This window comes from Hemitrygon akajei, chromosome 5 (assembly GCF_048418815.1).
Source record: "Hemitrygon akajei chromosome 5, sHemAka1.3, whole genome shotgun sequence".
Lineage (NCBI taxonomy): Eukaryota > Metazoa > Chordata > Chondrichthyes > Myliobatiformes > Dasyatidae > Hemitrygon > Hemitrygon akajei.
The window spans coordinates 113,930,969-113,945,323 of record NC_133128.1 but is presented as its reverse complement, the minus strand read 5'-3'; the positions used below and the strand labels follow the sequence as shown (position 1 = coordinate 113,945,323).

General features: G+C 45.1%; 1 protein-coding gene across 5 annotated transcripts in view; it reads left to right on the top strand.

The window, feature by feature from the left end:
• Positions 1–14,355, top strand: part of ptprna (protein tyrosine phosphatase receptor type Na) — a 229,234-nt gene that overhangs the window by 81,399 nt on the left and 133,480 nt on the right. For 3 of the 5 annotated variants that reach the window (XM_073046223.1, XM_073046220.1, XM_073046218.1), the window contains exons 7-10: positions 2,004–2,038; positions 7,115–7,416; positions 8,961–9,047; positions 10,209–10,288. In XM_073046223.1, coding sequence (XP_072902324.1) covers positions 2,004–2,038; positions 7,115–7,416; positions 8,961–9,047; positions 10,209–10,288 — 504 coding nt within the window. The remainder of the gene's footprint in view (positions 1–2,003; positions 2,039–7,114; positions 7,417–8,960; positions 9,048–10,208; positions 10,289–14,355) is intronic. The other 2 variants (XM_073046219.1, XM_073046221.1) reach the window with 2 other exon arrangements.

Here is a 14,355-nt window from a genome sequence, read left to right as displayed (position 1 = left end):
TAATCTTGCACTGTATTAATGCTCCTCATTGGGATTTGGGGTTTTTAATTTTGTAAAATGTTTTGAAAAACTAATAAAAAAATTTTTTAAAAAATAAAAAAAATGAAGAGAGGCATATGAAGGGTGAACAGTCAGAATCATTTTCCCATGGTAAAACAGTAAGTACCAGAGGGCATGGATTTAGGGTGAGAGAGGGAATGTTTAATGGAGGTGTGTGGTGCAAGCTTTTTCTTATGCAGAGTTGTGGGGGCCTGGGATGGACGGCCAGGAGTAGAGGCGGAAGCGAATGCGATAGAGGCTTTTGGTTAGACATGTAAGTATACAGGAATTGGAGGGATATGGATCACGTGCAGGCAGAGAGATTTAGTTTAATTTGGCATTGGGTTCGGCACAGACATTATGAGCTGAAGGGCCTGTTCTTGTGCTGTACTCGTCTATTCTTCTGTCCGTGTTGTCCCACAAATACTTATCGACACTCAGAATCAGGTTTAACACTGACATACTTTATGTCGTGAAGCTTGCTGCTTTGTGGCAGCAGTACATTGCAAGACATTAAAAAAAGCTATAGGTTACAATAAGAAATAAATAAGTAATGCAAAAAGAGAGCACAAAGGTGACGTAGGTATCATGGGTTCATGGACCATTCAGAAATCTGATAGTGGAGGGGAAGAAGCTGTTCCTAAAACATTGAGTGTGCACCTTCAGGTTCCTGTACCTCCTCCCTGATGGTAGCAATGAGAAGACCCTTTGATGGTGAGGGTCCTTAATGATTGATGCTGCCTTTTTCAGGCACCACCTTTTGAAGGTGTCCTTGATGTCAGGGAGGCTAGTGTCCGTGACAGAGCTGGCTGAGTTTGCAGCCCTCTGCGTCTTTTTCCGACCCTGTGTGGCAGCCCCTCCGTACCAGACGGTGATGCAGCCAGTCAGAATGCTCTCTGCAGAGTGGAGTAAATGCAATGGAGATGGAGAATTGAACACAGCCATGACAAGAGGCAGGGTGGGGGGAGCTATTGTCAGGAACTCTGTTGGAGTCTGTTGGTTTTAGTGGATATCTGTAGCTAGCTTATCTCCTGAGATGGAGCTAGAGAGATCCTACAATGGATGAGTCAGGGATGGAACATATTCTGATTCCTAAAGTCACTCAATTGGCCATAAAGCCCTTTGTACAACCTGCAGGAGATGACCATAACTAAACTGGAAAGAGTGCAGGGAATTTTGCACTCATGGGGTGTCACAGTAATGTAATGATTAGTGTAACACTATTACAGTGTCAGTGGTCTGGCTGTATGTTCTTCCAGTGACCACGTGTGTTTCATCCGGGTGCTCCAGTTTCCTTCCACGTTCCAAAGGCGTTAGTATTGGTATCATGGGTGTAATTGGGTGACATGGGCTTGTTGGGCAGGAAGGGCCTTTTACTGTGCTGTACCTATAAATAAATTAAAAAAAACAATTAACAAAAGTTACGTGAATGTTGCCAGGACCTGAGAGCCTGAGTTATAGAGAGGGGTTGGTCAGGCTAGGTCTTTATTCCTTGGAACATACCTAGGAGAATGAGGGGTGACCTTATGCAAGAGTTTAAAATTATGAGAGGCATGGATAAGGTGAGTATCAACATCTTTCTCCAGGGTAGGGGAGTTCAGAACTAGGGGGCCATAGGTTTACAGTGAGAAGGGAGAGATTTAAAAGGCTCTGAGGGATAACTCTTTCACGGGGGGTGACAGGTATATGGAATGAGCTGCTAGAGGGAGTGGGTGAGGTGAGTACAACAGTGCTATTTAAGAAGCACAACTGGTGCTAAGTGTTGTTTAGGTGTTTAGAGGGATATGGGCTAAATGCAGGAAATTGAAACTAGCTGGCTGTACACTGTGGTCAGCATGGAGTGGTTGGGCCGAAGGGCCTGTATCTGTGCTGTATTGATCTGTGACTCCATTAACCTGTAGAATGTTCTCTGTTTTCATGCTCTGAGCTGTTGAGGAATAACGTCTCGTTGTTTTTCCCTGCAGCAGCGGTGGATTTGGACCGCCTACTTCAGAAAAAGGTAAGGCCCACCATCTGTGAGTACAAACACAAAATGCTGGCTTCTCACACCTTTTGCTCCTTTCATGGAGCTCACTTGGGATTGGGAGGTGGGTGGGGGGCTTAATTCCACTCTGAAAATTGCTTACAATATTCCAAATGTTGTCATACCCCCACCTTATAAAGCCTCTGCAGTACAGCCTTACTCTTATGTTTGAGGCCTCTTGAAATGAATGCTAACATTGCATTTATTTTTTTCTGATGCTGCCTGATCTGCTGAGTTCCTCCAGCATTGTGTGTGCATTGCTTTGGATTTCCAGCATCTGCAGAATCTCATGTATTTATAAAGTTATCTTTAACTGGTTAGCCACAATTTCAATGTCATATGTCCTGGGGGCTGTAAGGCTGTTGACGGTTTATTCCTCTCCGTAGATGCTGCCTGACCTGCTGAGTTTCTCCAGCATTTTGAGTGGTACTCTGGGTTTCCAGCACCTGCAGATTCTCTTGTGTCTGCTTTCCTTACTGCCAATTCTGTGCCAGTTTGAGGTCCTGATTAGACACCCTGCTCCCTTTGGCCAAGTTCTGCTCTAGTGTTAGAAGCAGACAGTGAATTTCATCATTGACTTGTGGAGAGAGCGCTGTGGCTGTCAGGATATATGACCTTGAAATTGTGGTTAGCTAGTTAAAGGTAAGAAAATGAAAATAAGAGATTTTTCAGATGCTGGAAGTCCAGATAAACGCACACCAAAGGCCAGAGGAACTCATCAGGTCAGGCAGCATCTATGGAGAGGAATAAACAGTGTCATAAGGGGACGTGAGACTGGACCCAAATGCAGGACGCAGGCACTGAAGTACTGGGGGCAGGATGGGACAAGCTAAAGGATAGGACAAGGTGTGGAGACCATGGCGTTCATGGAGACTGTGGAGTTCAGAGATGACCTTGGAGCTCAGAGAGATCTTGGGGTCCAAGGTGGTCTCGAGGCTTGGCTGGAGGCTGGGGTCTCGAGGCTTGGCTGGAGGCTGGGGTCTTGAGGCTTTCTTGAGGCTGAGGTCTTGAGGCTTGGCTAGAGGATGGGTTCTTGGGACTAAGAATGCTGGGAGGATAGCCCCCAGGGTGGGCCGCGGAACTCCTGGGCAGGGCCCGGACCTCTCAGGCAGGACACAGGGGCCTGAGCAGATCACGGGGCACAACCCGTCAGAGGCGAGGGATAGGAAGGGGCAGAGTCCTCCGCCAGGCAATGGCAATCTGGCCTGGCTTACCTGACAGAGGCAAGGGAGGGGAAGGGACAGAGCCCTCCGCCGGGCAACAGGAATCTGGCCTGGCTTACTCGACGGAGGCAGGGGGTAGGAAGGGAGCTCGGTGCGGGGTGACTTCAAGACTCACTGCAGCAGGAAGACTCGGGCAAGCTAAGGAGCAGCCCAGTGCATAACTCACTCACAGAACTCATCGTTAACGGTGGTACTCCAAGCCAAGACAGACAGGACAACACCCCAACTATACTCAATCCCAGAGCCCCTTATATTCACAGTCAACCGATAGGCATCAGGTGCGCCTCCTTGAGCCCAGCCAAGCTAAGATGATCCTCAGGTGTGACTATTTGAGTTCAAGGCAAAACGAGGGACGGTCGAAGGACCCGGAGTCTAGAGTCTGCGGACTGGATCAAGAACCAGAATGAGGACTTCGGACCCGACCATAACAAACAGTCGATGTTTTAGGTCAACACCCTTCATCAGAACGAGAAGATTAGCTTTATTTGTCACATGTAGATTGAATCATACAATGAAATGCATTGTTTGCGTCAACACCACACAGTCCAGGGATATACTGGAGGCAGCCTGAGCTGAATCTCCAAACCTGGAGGATTGGTGGACCACTCTTAGTCTGACCTCTACCCTTTGACCTGCTTGGCATGTTTGACCCTAACAAGTGCCAAGGCATAAAGTCCTGACTCCGGCCAACATAGCTCTCCGGGTCATTGAGGCCAGCAATCCTCTGACAAGGTTGTTGTCCTCTTGGAAGTATCACTGATTTATGTGACGTGAAATCTGTTGCTTAGTGACAGCAATACAGTGCAAAGATGCAAAATTACTATATATTATAAAATTAAATAAAAAGTGCAAAAATAAGGAATAATGAGGCAGTATTTATGGGTTTATAGACTGTTCGGAAATCTGATAATAGAAGAGAAGAAATGGTTTCTGAATCGTTAAGTGTGGGTTTTCAAGCTACTGTAGCTCCTTCCTGATGGTCGTGGCAAGAAGGGAGTACACCATCATTACTGGAGCTAGTAATGCAGAAATCAAATCGCCCCGTGGCAATCAATTCAGTTCATTAAAAATCTGGAATTGTTTAAAAGTAAAAGCTGGTCTTGTTGTTGATGGAAAAGCCTTTTCAGTGGCCAGTAAAAAGTCCAGAACCAGAGGACACAGCTTCCTGATAAAAGTATGGCCCTTCAGAATAGAGATGAGGAGGAATTTCTTTAGCCAGAGGGCGGTGACTCTGTAGAATTCATTGCCACAGATGCTGTGGAGGTCAAGTCACTGGGTATATTTAAAGTGAATGTTGATGGTTCTTGATTAGTAGGGATGTCAAAGGTTATTGGGCTAAGGCAGAAAATGGGTTTGAGAGGGATAATAACTCAGCCATGATGGAATAGTGGAACAGACTTGATGAGCTGAATGGCCCAACTACTCCTCTCTCTTATCATCTTATGGTCTTGGGTCACTGATGCCTGTCACCAGAGAGAATCTCCAGACCTTGCTCAGACCCAGGAACCTGACAACCATCTGGAATGGCCCATTTGGCTGGCTGACACCTTCTCAAGGGTTGTCGGGACAGGAAAAGCCGTGGCAAACTCGAACCTCCCCCATCCCAAAAAAGGAACAACAAACTCCCTTTCTGAAAGCCAATGAGTTCCATTCATTGCTGGAATCTGTCCTAGAAAAAAATCCCCCCATTATTCCAGCTCAGCACAGTGGCACTGCAGGTGGAGCCACTGCTTTACAACGCCAGAGACCCAGGCTCGATCCTGAACTATCTACGTGGGAATTACACTCAGCGGCCACTTTATTAGGTACACCTGTACACCTGATCGTTAATGCAAATATCTAATCAGTCAATTATTTGGCAGTATTACATAAAAGCATGCAGACATGGTCAGGAGATTCAGTGGGTTCAGACCAAACATCAGAATGGGGAAGAAATGTGATCTAAGTGATTTTCACTGAGGAATAATTGTTAGTGCCAGATGGGATAGTTTGAGCACCTCAAAAACTGCTAATCTGGGATTTTCACATACAACAATCTCCAGAGTTTACAGAGAATGGTGTGAAAAACAAAAAAAAATCTGGTGTTAATGAGAGAGGTCAGAAGAGAATAGCCAGACTGGTTCAAGCTGACAGGAAGGCAACAGTAACTTAAATAACCACACATTACAACAGTGGTGTGCAGAAGAATGTGCAACACGTCGAACCTTGAAGGGGGATGGGTTACAACAGTTTAAGGCCACAAGCATACATTCAGTTGCCACCTCCTGTATAGAATAAAGTGGTCACTGAGTGTAGAACAATACAGTACAGGCCCTTCAACCCACAATGTTGTGCCAACCCTTTAACCTACTTCAACAACAATCTAACCCTTCCCTCCCACATAGTCCTCCATTTTTCTTTCACCCATGTGCCTATCTCAGATATCTTTTAAATATCTATAATGTATCTATAAAACCCTGGTTAGACCACACGTGGAGTATTGTGTTCAATTTTTATTGCATCATTATAGGAAGGATGCGGAACTGAGGCAGCTGAGGAGACTTACGGGGATGCTGCCTGGTTTAGAGAGCATGTCTTATGAGTAAAGTTTGTGGGAGTTAGGGCTTTTCTCTTTGGAACAGAGGAAGATGTGAGCTAATTTGCTACAGGTGTACAACATGATATGAGGCATAAAGAATGAGTGGACAGCCAAAGAACTTTTCCCAAGGTGGAAATGGTTAATATGAGAGGGCATAATTTTAAGGTCACAAACATGAGGAAATCTGCAGATGCTGGAAATCCAAAGTAACACACACAAGCTGCTGGAGGAACTCAGGCAACATCTATGGAAAAGAATACAGTCGACATTTCAGGCTGAGTCTCTTCATCAGTCCTGATGAATGGCCTTTGCCCGAAATGTCAACTATTTATTTATTTCCATAGATGCTGCCTGCCTGATAACTTTAAGGTAGTGTGAGGAATGTATGGTGGGGAGGGGGGGGGGAAATCAGAGGTAGGTTTTTTTGTACAGAGTGATGGGCGTATGGAGCGTGCTGCCAGGATCGTGGTAGAGACAGATGCAATAGGGACATTTTTAAAAACTCTTACATAGGCACATAGATGTTATAAAAACATAGAGGGCTATGTGAGAGAGGAGTGTTAGATCGATCTTAGAGTAGGTTAAAAGTTCGGCACAACATCATGGGCAAAGGGCCTGTACTGTGCATACTGTTCAATGTTCTATGTGTTTCACACCTTCCGATGTGCTGGTGAAGCAGGAAATTCAAGTTTCATCCATCACATTCCCAAGAATCAGTTCACTTAATTAATTCTATTCTTTCCAGTCACTTGAAACCCTCACCTTCTCTTGATTCAAGTACGTTGTCACATATACAAGTCCACCTGTGCACGGGTGCAATGAAAAACTTACTCCCAGCAGCATCACAGGCACAGAGCATCAGATACACAACATTCACAAGAAAAACATACATCAAACCTAAATTATACACAATTTTTACAAGAAATCAATTTTAGTGACAAGTGATCAAAGTGGACATAGTTTTGCTAAACTGTAATGATTAAGGTTGTGCTAGTTGGTTCAAGAACCAAATGGTTGAAGGGAAGCAACTGTTCTTGAACCTGGTGGTGAGGGGCTTCATGCTTCTGTACCTCCTTCCTGATGGTAGTTGTGAGAAGATGTTGTGGCCCAGATGGTGGGGATCTTTGATGATATATGCTGCCTTCTTAAGGCAGTACCTCCTAGAGATACCACCGATGGTGGGGAGGGATGTATTGGGTAGAGTCCACTGCTCTCTGCAGCTTCTGTGTAAATCTATGTGTGCTGTTCCAGGCCTCCATGTTGAATGGGCACAGGCAGCGCAGGAAGGAGCTAGAACCCCAGATCCTGGATGCCTCACCTCTCAACCTTGCCAGTGCCTGGAAGGACGGTAAGGAAGGGGGTTTCAGCCGGACCAGGGAGGCGAGTGGGCGGAGAGTCCAGGCGGCAGCCGTGGAGCTGGGACTATCCCGAGAAGAGGTGGATGTGCCCCGCCAGGGTTTTCCAAAATCCAGGGAGGTTCTGCAACCGGAGGGGCCTCCAACTGCAGCCTCGCCCAACAAGGAAGAGTATGCCTACATCGTCACCAACAAGAAGTAAGTTCTGGTTCCACCTCAAGTGTTTGGGTTGCGGTTTCCAAGACATCACAGGGAGCTGGTAGGGTGGATCTATAGAACATAGAGCATGCAGCACAGGCCCTTCGGCCCACAATGCTGTGCTGAACTGCACTCAGTGGCCACCTTATTAGTCACCTCCTGTACCTAATGAAGTGGCCACTGTGTGTATGTTCATGGTCTTCTGCTGCTGTAGCCCATCCACTTCAAAGTTCAATGTTTAGAGATGCTTTTCTGTACATTGTTGTTGTAATGCGTGGTTATTTGAATTACTGTTGCCCTCCTGCCAGCTTGAGCCTGTCTGGCCATTCTCCTCTGAGTTCTCTCATTAACAAGGCATTGTTGCCCACAGAACTGCTGCTCACTGGATTTTCACACCATTCTCTGTAGCCTGTAAAGACTATGATGCGTGAAAATCCCAGGTCAGCAGTTTCTGAGATATTCAAACCACCCCGTCTGGCACCAACAAACATTCCACGGTCAAAGTCACTCAGATCACATCTATTCCCCATTCTGACGTTTGGTCTGAACAACTGAACCTCTTGACCATGTCTGCATGCTTTTATGCATTGAGTTGCTGCCACGTGATTGGCTGATTAGATACTTGCAGAAACGAGCTGGTGTAGAGATGTAATAAAGTGACCATGAGTATAATTTACACTGGTAATCAAATGTGCATCAAAACTAATCCCCTCTGACTACACAATGTCCATATCCTTCCATTTCCTACACGTTTGTGTGCCTATGGATCCTGATGCACCCACGACCCAAAAATCCTTTGGAAGTCAAGAATGAGGCCTGAAACTGATTGCTAATCCATTTTAGTAAGTGTTTACAGAAACCAGGAGTAAACAAAGGAAAAACCAAGAGGACGAAGGGAAAAAAAAGTCATACTCAGACTAGAGATAATAAAAATTTCCATGTTCTAAGTAAGGGAATGAAATTGCGCTGGGAGCCAACTACAGTTGACGGGTTGAATAGCCTTATTTTATTTTGAGAGAATTTGTGACCAGTATGTAAATGAGTTAACATTTCACCAAAGTGACCCAGACCCTCTTTACCCAGTAATGGTGGCAGATGCCTGCTATTAACTTGCTGCTCATGCTGACACATTTTTGCCCCCTCTCCTCTCTCCCCTCTCCCATCTCTTCTCCTGTTTTCTGTATCTCTCTCCTCCATCCCCCACCCCCTCACCTGTACCTCTCCCCTGCCATCCCCATTCCCCCCTTTCTCCCCACTCCCTCTCCACTTTCTCCCTTCTCCCTTCAATCACTCTCCTCCCCCACCCCATTATCTCCCACACTACTTTTCACCTCTCTACCCGACTCCCCCTCTTCTTCCTCCCCTCTCTCCTCCATCCCTCTCATCCCCACCATCCCCTCTTGCCCTTCCTTATTCCCTTCCCCATCTTTTCCCCTCCCTTCTTCCCCATTCCCTCTCTCCCCACTTCCTCTCCCCCCCCCCCCACTGCTCGCTCCCCTCCCCGATTCCCTCCCTTCTATTCCACCCCCCTTTTCTGTGCACAGGCCCCTGACTCTCTCCGATGGGATCAAGTTACTGGAATCCCTGGCTCTAAGGCTTCACCTTGCCACTGTGAATTTCATCAATATCAGGCAAGTGCCCAGACACTGCTGCAGAGATGACAGGGGGAGAAACTGCCGATCTAACATATCCTTGGACAGTTAGTGGTTGTTATCACAATACCACACATTTCACTGTCTGTTTCGATGTACATATGACAAATAAAATTGATCTTTTAAACTTTAAAATTCACAACACGTTCCTCCAGGTCCTATCCATTCCCCTCTCTGTCCTCTCCATCAGTTTTACAATTGACTGAAATCTCACTGGCCCCATCTTAGCCTAAGAGCAAGACTCTGACTGCCTATCCTGCCTATGTCTTTCATAATCATCTAATCTTCTTTCAGCTTCCAACGCTCTAGAGAAAATGACACAAGTTTGTCCAACCTCTCGTTATAGCTCGTACCCTCTAATCCAGTCAGCGTCCCAGTGAATCTTTTCCTCACCCTTCACGTCCTCCTGTATGGGGCATGCGGAACTAAGAGTGGCCCAACCAAGCTGTTATGCAGCTGCAACATAACTTCCTGACTCTGATACTCAGTGTCTTGGGCAATGAAGACAAGCGTGCTGCATGCCTTCTTCAGGGGTGGCATGGTAGTGTAGTGATTAGTGTACAGTTCTAGTGATGGGGCTTCAATTCCTACCCCTGTCTGTAAGGAGTTTGTACGTTTTCCCCGTGACCGTGTGGATTTCCGCCAGGTGCTCCGGTTTCCTCCCACATTCCAAAGAAAGGTGTACGGGTTAGGGTTAATCAGTTGTGGGCATGCTATACTGGTACCAGAAGCATGGTGACACCTGTGGGCTGCCCCCAGCACAATCCATGGACTACGTCGGTCATTGATGCAAAACGATGCATTTCACTGTATTTTTTTAATATACATGTGACAAATAGAGAACATCATAATCTTAAAATTTTACCACCTTCCTTATAGGGCAAGGAGATATGGAGACATAGACTTGGATCCCAAGATCTTAGTGGCATTAACTGTATACATTCCCTTTACATTTGACATCCCATTGCCTCGTTCCAGCTTGGATTAAACTCCAGGCAATCGTGCCCAGCACCAGACAACTAGAACAGGCATCCTTTTCCATGGGAGTTACAGGGAACGAGACTGGGGAGGTTGCACTGTTGACTTTCAAGAGAGACAATGGTCTTCCTTGTCATAGAGGGTTTTACTTTTTGTTCTCAGTGTCATCGGACCAGCACTGACCTTCAGACTCAGGCACAATGATCACAACCTGACCGTCGAAGAAGTGGCCAGTAAAGCGGGTGAGTGGATCAACTGTTTAACATAGAACGGCACAGGAACAGATACACAAGAGATTCTGCAGATGCTGGAAATCTTGAGCAATGCACACACAACACTGGAGGATCTCAGCAGGTCAGGCAGCATCTGTGGAGGGGAATAAACAATTGACATTTCAGGCTGAGACCCTTCAGCAGGGCTAGAAAGGAAAGGGAGCAGAAGCCAGTATAAGGTGGGGAAGGGGAGGGAGGTAGGAAGTAGGAAGTTAGAGATATCGATTAGGTTATGGAAGTTGGAGACCAGTTCCCTCTATGACATGTAAGTCCATGAGAGAGTCAGTGGATGTTGCTCTCTCGGATTTTCAGAAGCCCTTTGATAAGGTACCACACATGAGGCTGCTTAACAAGCTAAGAGCCCGTGGTATTACAGCATGGTATAAGAGCATGGATTGAAGATTGGTTGACTGACAGGAGGCAAAAAGTGGTAATAAAAGTGGCATTTTATGTTTGGTTACCGGTGACGAATGGTGTACCACAGAGTTTGATGTTGGGACTGCTTCTTTTCACATTAACTGTAGGTCAGTGATTTCGATGACAGAATTGATGGCTTTGTGGCCAAGTTTCTGGATGATACAAAGATAGGTGAAGGGGCAGGTAGTGTTGAGGAAGCAGGGAGTCTGCAGAATGCCTTAGACAGATTGGGAGAATGGGCAGAGTGGCAGATGGAATACGATATAGGGAAGTGTGTGATCGTGCAGTTTCGTAGAAGGAATAAAGGTGTAGACTATTTTCTAAACGGGGAGAAGATTCAGAAATCAGAGGTGCAAAGGACTTGGAAGTCCATTTGCAGGATTTACATTGCATTTTGATTCCTTACCAATGACTCAACCTGCAAGTTAACCTTTAGGGAATCTTGCACAAGGACTCCCAAGTCCCTTTACACCTCTGATTTTTAAAATTTTCTCTCCGTTTTGAAAATAAGCTACATCTTTATTCCTATTACCAATGTGTATTACTATACACTATACTCCATCTGCCACTTCTTTGCCCATTCTCTCAAATTGCCTAACTCCTTCTGCAGATTTCCTGTCCCTCCATCTATCTTTGTTTTGTCCACAAACTTGGACACAAAGCCATCAATTTTGTAATCAAAATCAATTGTGAAACAAAACGGTCTCAATACTGACCCTGTGGAACACCACTAGTCACCGACAGCCAACCAGAAAAGGCTTCTTTTTTCCCCATTCTTTGCCTCCTGTCAATCAGCCAATTTGCTATCCATTCTTTCCAGTAATACCATGGTTTTTTCATCTTGTTTAGCAGCCTAACATGCAGCACCTGTCAAAGGCCTTCTGAAAATCCAAGTAACCATCATCCATTGACTCTTCTTTGTCTATCCTGTTTGCTATTTCCTCAGAGAATTCCAGCAGATTTGTCAGGCAAGATTTCCCCTTAAGGAAACCATGCTGACTATGGCCTTTTTTATTATATGCCTCCAAGTACCCTGAAACCTCATCCTTAATAATAGACTCCAACATCTTCCCAACTACTTAAGTTAGGCTAACTGGCCCATCATTTCCTGTCTTTTGCCTCCCTCGCTTCCTGAAGAATGAATGACATTTATAATTTTCCAGTCCTCCGGAACAATTCTGGAATCTAGTGATTCTTGAAAGATCACTACTTATGCCTCCATAATCTTTTCAGCTACATCTTCCAGAACCCTGGGCTGTAGTCCATCTGGTCCAGGTGACTTAACTACTTTCAGACCTTTCAGCTTCCTGAGCACCTTCTCCTTAGTGATAGCAACTACACTCACTTCTGCCCCCTGACACTCCCGAATTTCTGGCATACTGCCAGTGTCTTCCATAGTGAAGACTGACGCAAAATATTTATAAAGTTTGTTCACAATTTCTTTGTCCCCTGTTACTACCATTTTCAAGTGTTCCATTCTTGCCTTTCTTTTACTCTTCATACATGTGAAAAAACTTTTGGTATCCTCTTTTATGTTATTGGCCAGCTTACCTTCATGGTTCATCTTTTTCTCCTTATGGCTTTTTTAGTTGCCACCTGGTGGTTTTTATGAGCATCCCAATCTCTAACTTCCCACTATTTTTTACCATATCGTATGCCTTCTCTTTTGCTTGTATGCTGTTTTTCACTTCCCTTGCCAGCCACAGTTGCCTCATCCTTCTTTTAGAATACTTCTTTGGCATGTATCTATCTCCACCTTTGGAATTGCTCCCAGAAACTCCAGTCATTGCTGTTCTGCTGTCATCCCCTATAGTGTCCCCTTACAATCAACTTTGGCCAGTTCCTCTCTCATGCCTCTAGTTCCCTTCACTCCACTGTAATATTGATACATCTGATTTTATCATCTCCCTCTTGAACTGCAGGGTGAATTCTGTCATATTATGATCACTGCCTCCTAAAGCTTTCTTTACCTTAAGCACCCTAATCAAATCTGGTCCATTACACAACACCCAATCCAGAATTGCCTTTTCCTTAATGGGCTTAACCACAAGCTGCTCGAAAAGTCATCTCGTAGGCTTTCTACAAAGTCCTTTTCTTGAGATTCAGCACCAACTTGATTTTCCCAATCTACCTGCATATTGAAATCCGACATTGCCCTTTTTACATGCCCTTTCTATCTCCCATTCTAATTGTACCCCACGTCCTGGCTATTGTTCGGAGGCCTGTGTATAATTCCCAACAAGATCTTTTTACCCTTGCAGCTTCTTAACTCTCCCCACAAGAAGTCTACATCTCACAATCCCGTATTACCTTTTTCTGAGGATTTGATTTAAATTTTTACCAACAGAGTAACCTTGCCTACCTGCATGTTCTTTCAGTACAATGTAAACTTTGGATGTTAATCTCCTGACTGTGATCTTCTTTCAGCCATGACTCAGTGATGCACACAACACCATACCTGCCAATCTGGAACTGCACTACCTTATTCCGTAAGCAGCATGCATTGAAATATAACACCTTCAGTCCTATATTCATCACCCTTTTCAATTTTGCCCTTATGTTATTAGAAGTTAAATTCTTATCCCTTTCTAAACTTTCTGTCTTTTTATTTATTCTGGAAACATTCGCAACCTCTCCTGCACTCTATTTCCCTTTTATTTTATCCTCATTTTTCAAAAATTTTGAACAGTTGAACCTACTATTTAGTTTAACGACACACTTCATCGCATCCCACTGACTGCAATTTTGCTTTCTCATCTGTCTATCCTTCCTGACAGCCTCACTAGACACAGCATCTACTTGTATTTCAACAGCTAGGGAGATGCAATTTACTTACAACAAAACAATATAGCTACATCTCAGGGAGATTGGGGGAGGTGGGGGCATTCGAACTTCCGCAAGAGCTTTAGACAGTTTCATACTGAAACGAGCCTCTTAGTCCATTGAGGATGACTCTTTCCATCCTATTCATTTGGAGTCTTAATAAAGAATGGTGGGTAATTATGGCACAGTTAGCAACGCCGTCGACTGTCAGCCTTGCATTAAAGAGCGGCTGTGAATGCTTGACAGGGCAGCTTGGAAAAGGGACTCTGTATTCTGTGAATATGAATATGGATGTGACCTTTAGGCTGAATCTGGGTCAACACAAGTGTTAGCATACTCCAGCTCCACCTGCTTCAGAGAGTGCAGAGGATTAATTAAAAATTGCCAGGCTCGGGTAAAGGGGCTGAGACACTCCCACATCAGAGTCCTGCTCTAGCCAGCTCGTTCCATATACCCACCACCTTATGTGTGAAGAAGCTGCCTCTGAGGTCCCCTTTAAATCTGTCCCTCCTCACCGTAAACCTCTGTCACTCTTGTTTTGAACTTCTCCACACTGGAAAAAGGACCATCCACCTTATCTGTGCTCTCATATTTATAAACACTTCTATAGGGTCACCTCTCATTCACTGACATTCCAAGGAATAAAATTTCAGACTGGCCAACCTCCCCCTGTAACTCAGGCTCTCTCATCCTGGCAACGTCCTCATAAATCATTTTTTAAATTTTTGAAGAATTTTATTTAGAGATATAGCACGGTAATAGGCTCTTCCGGACCAATCGGCTAATTGTGGCCAATT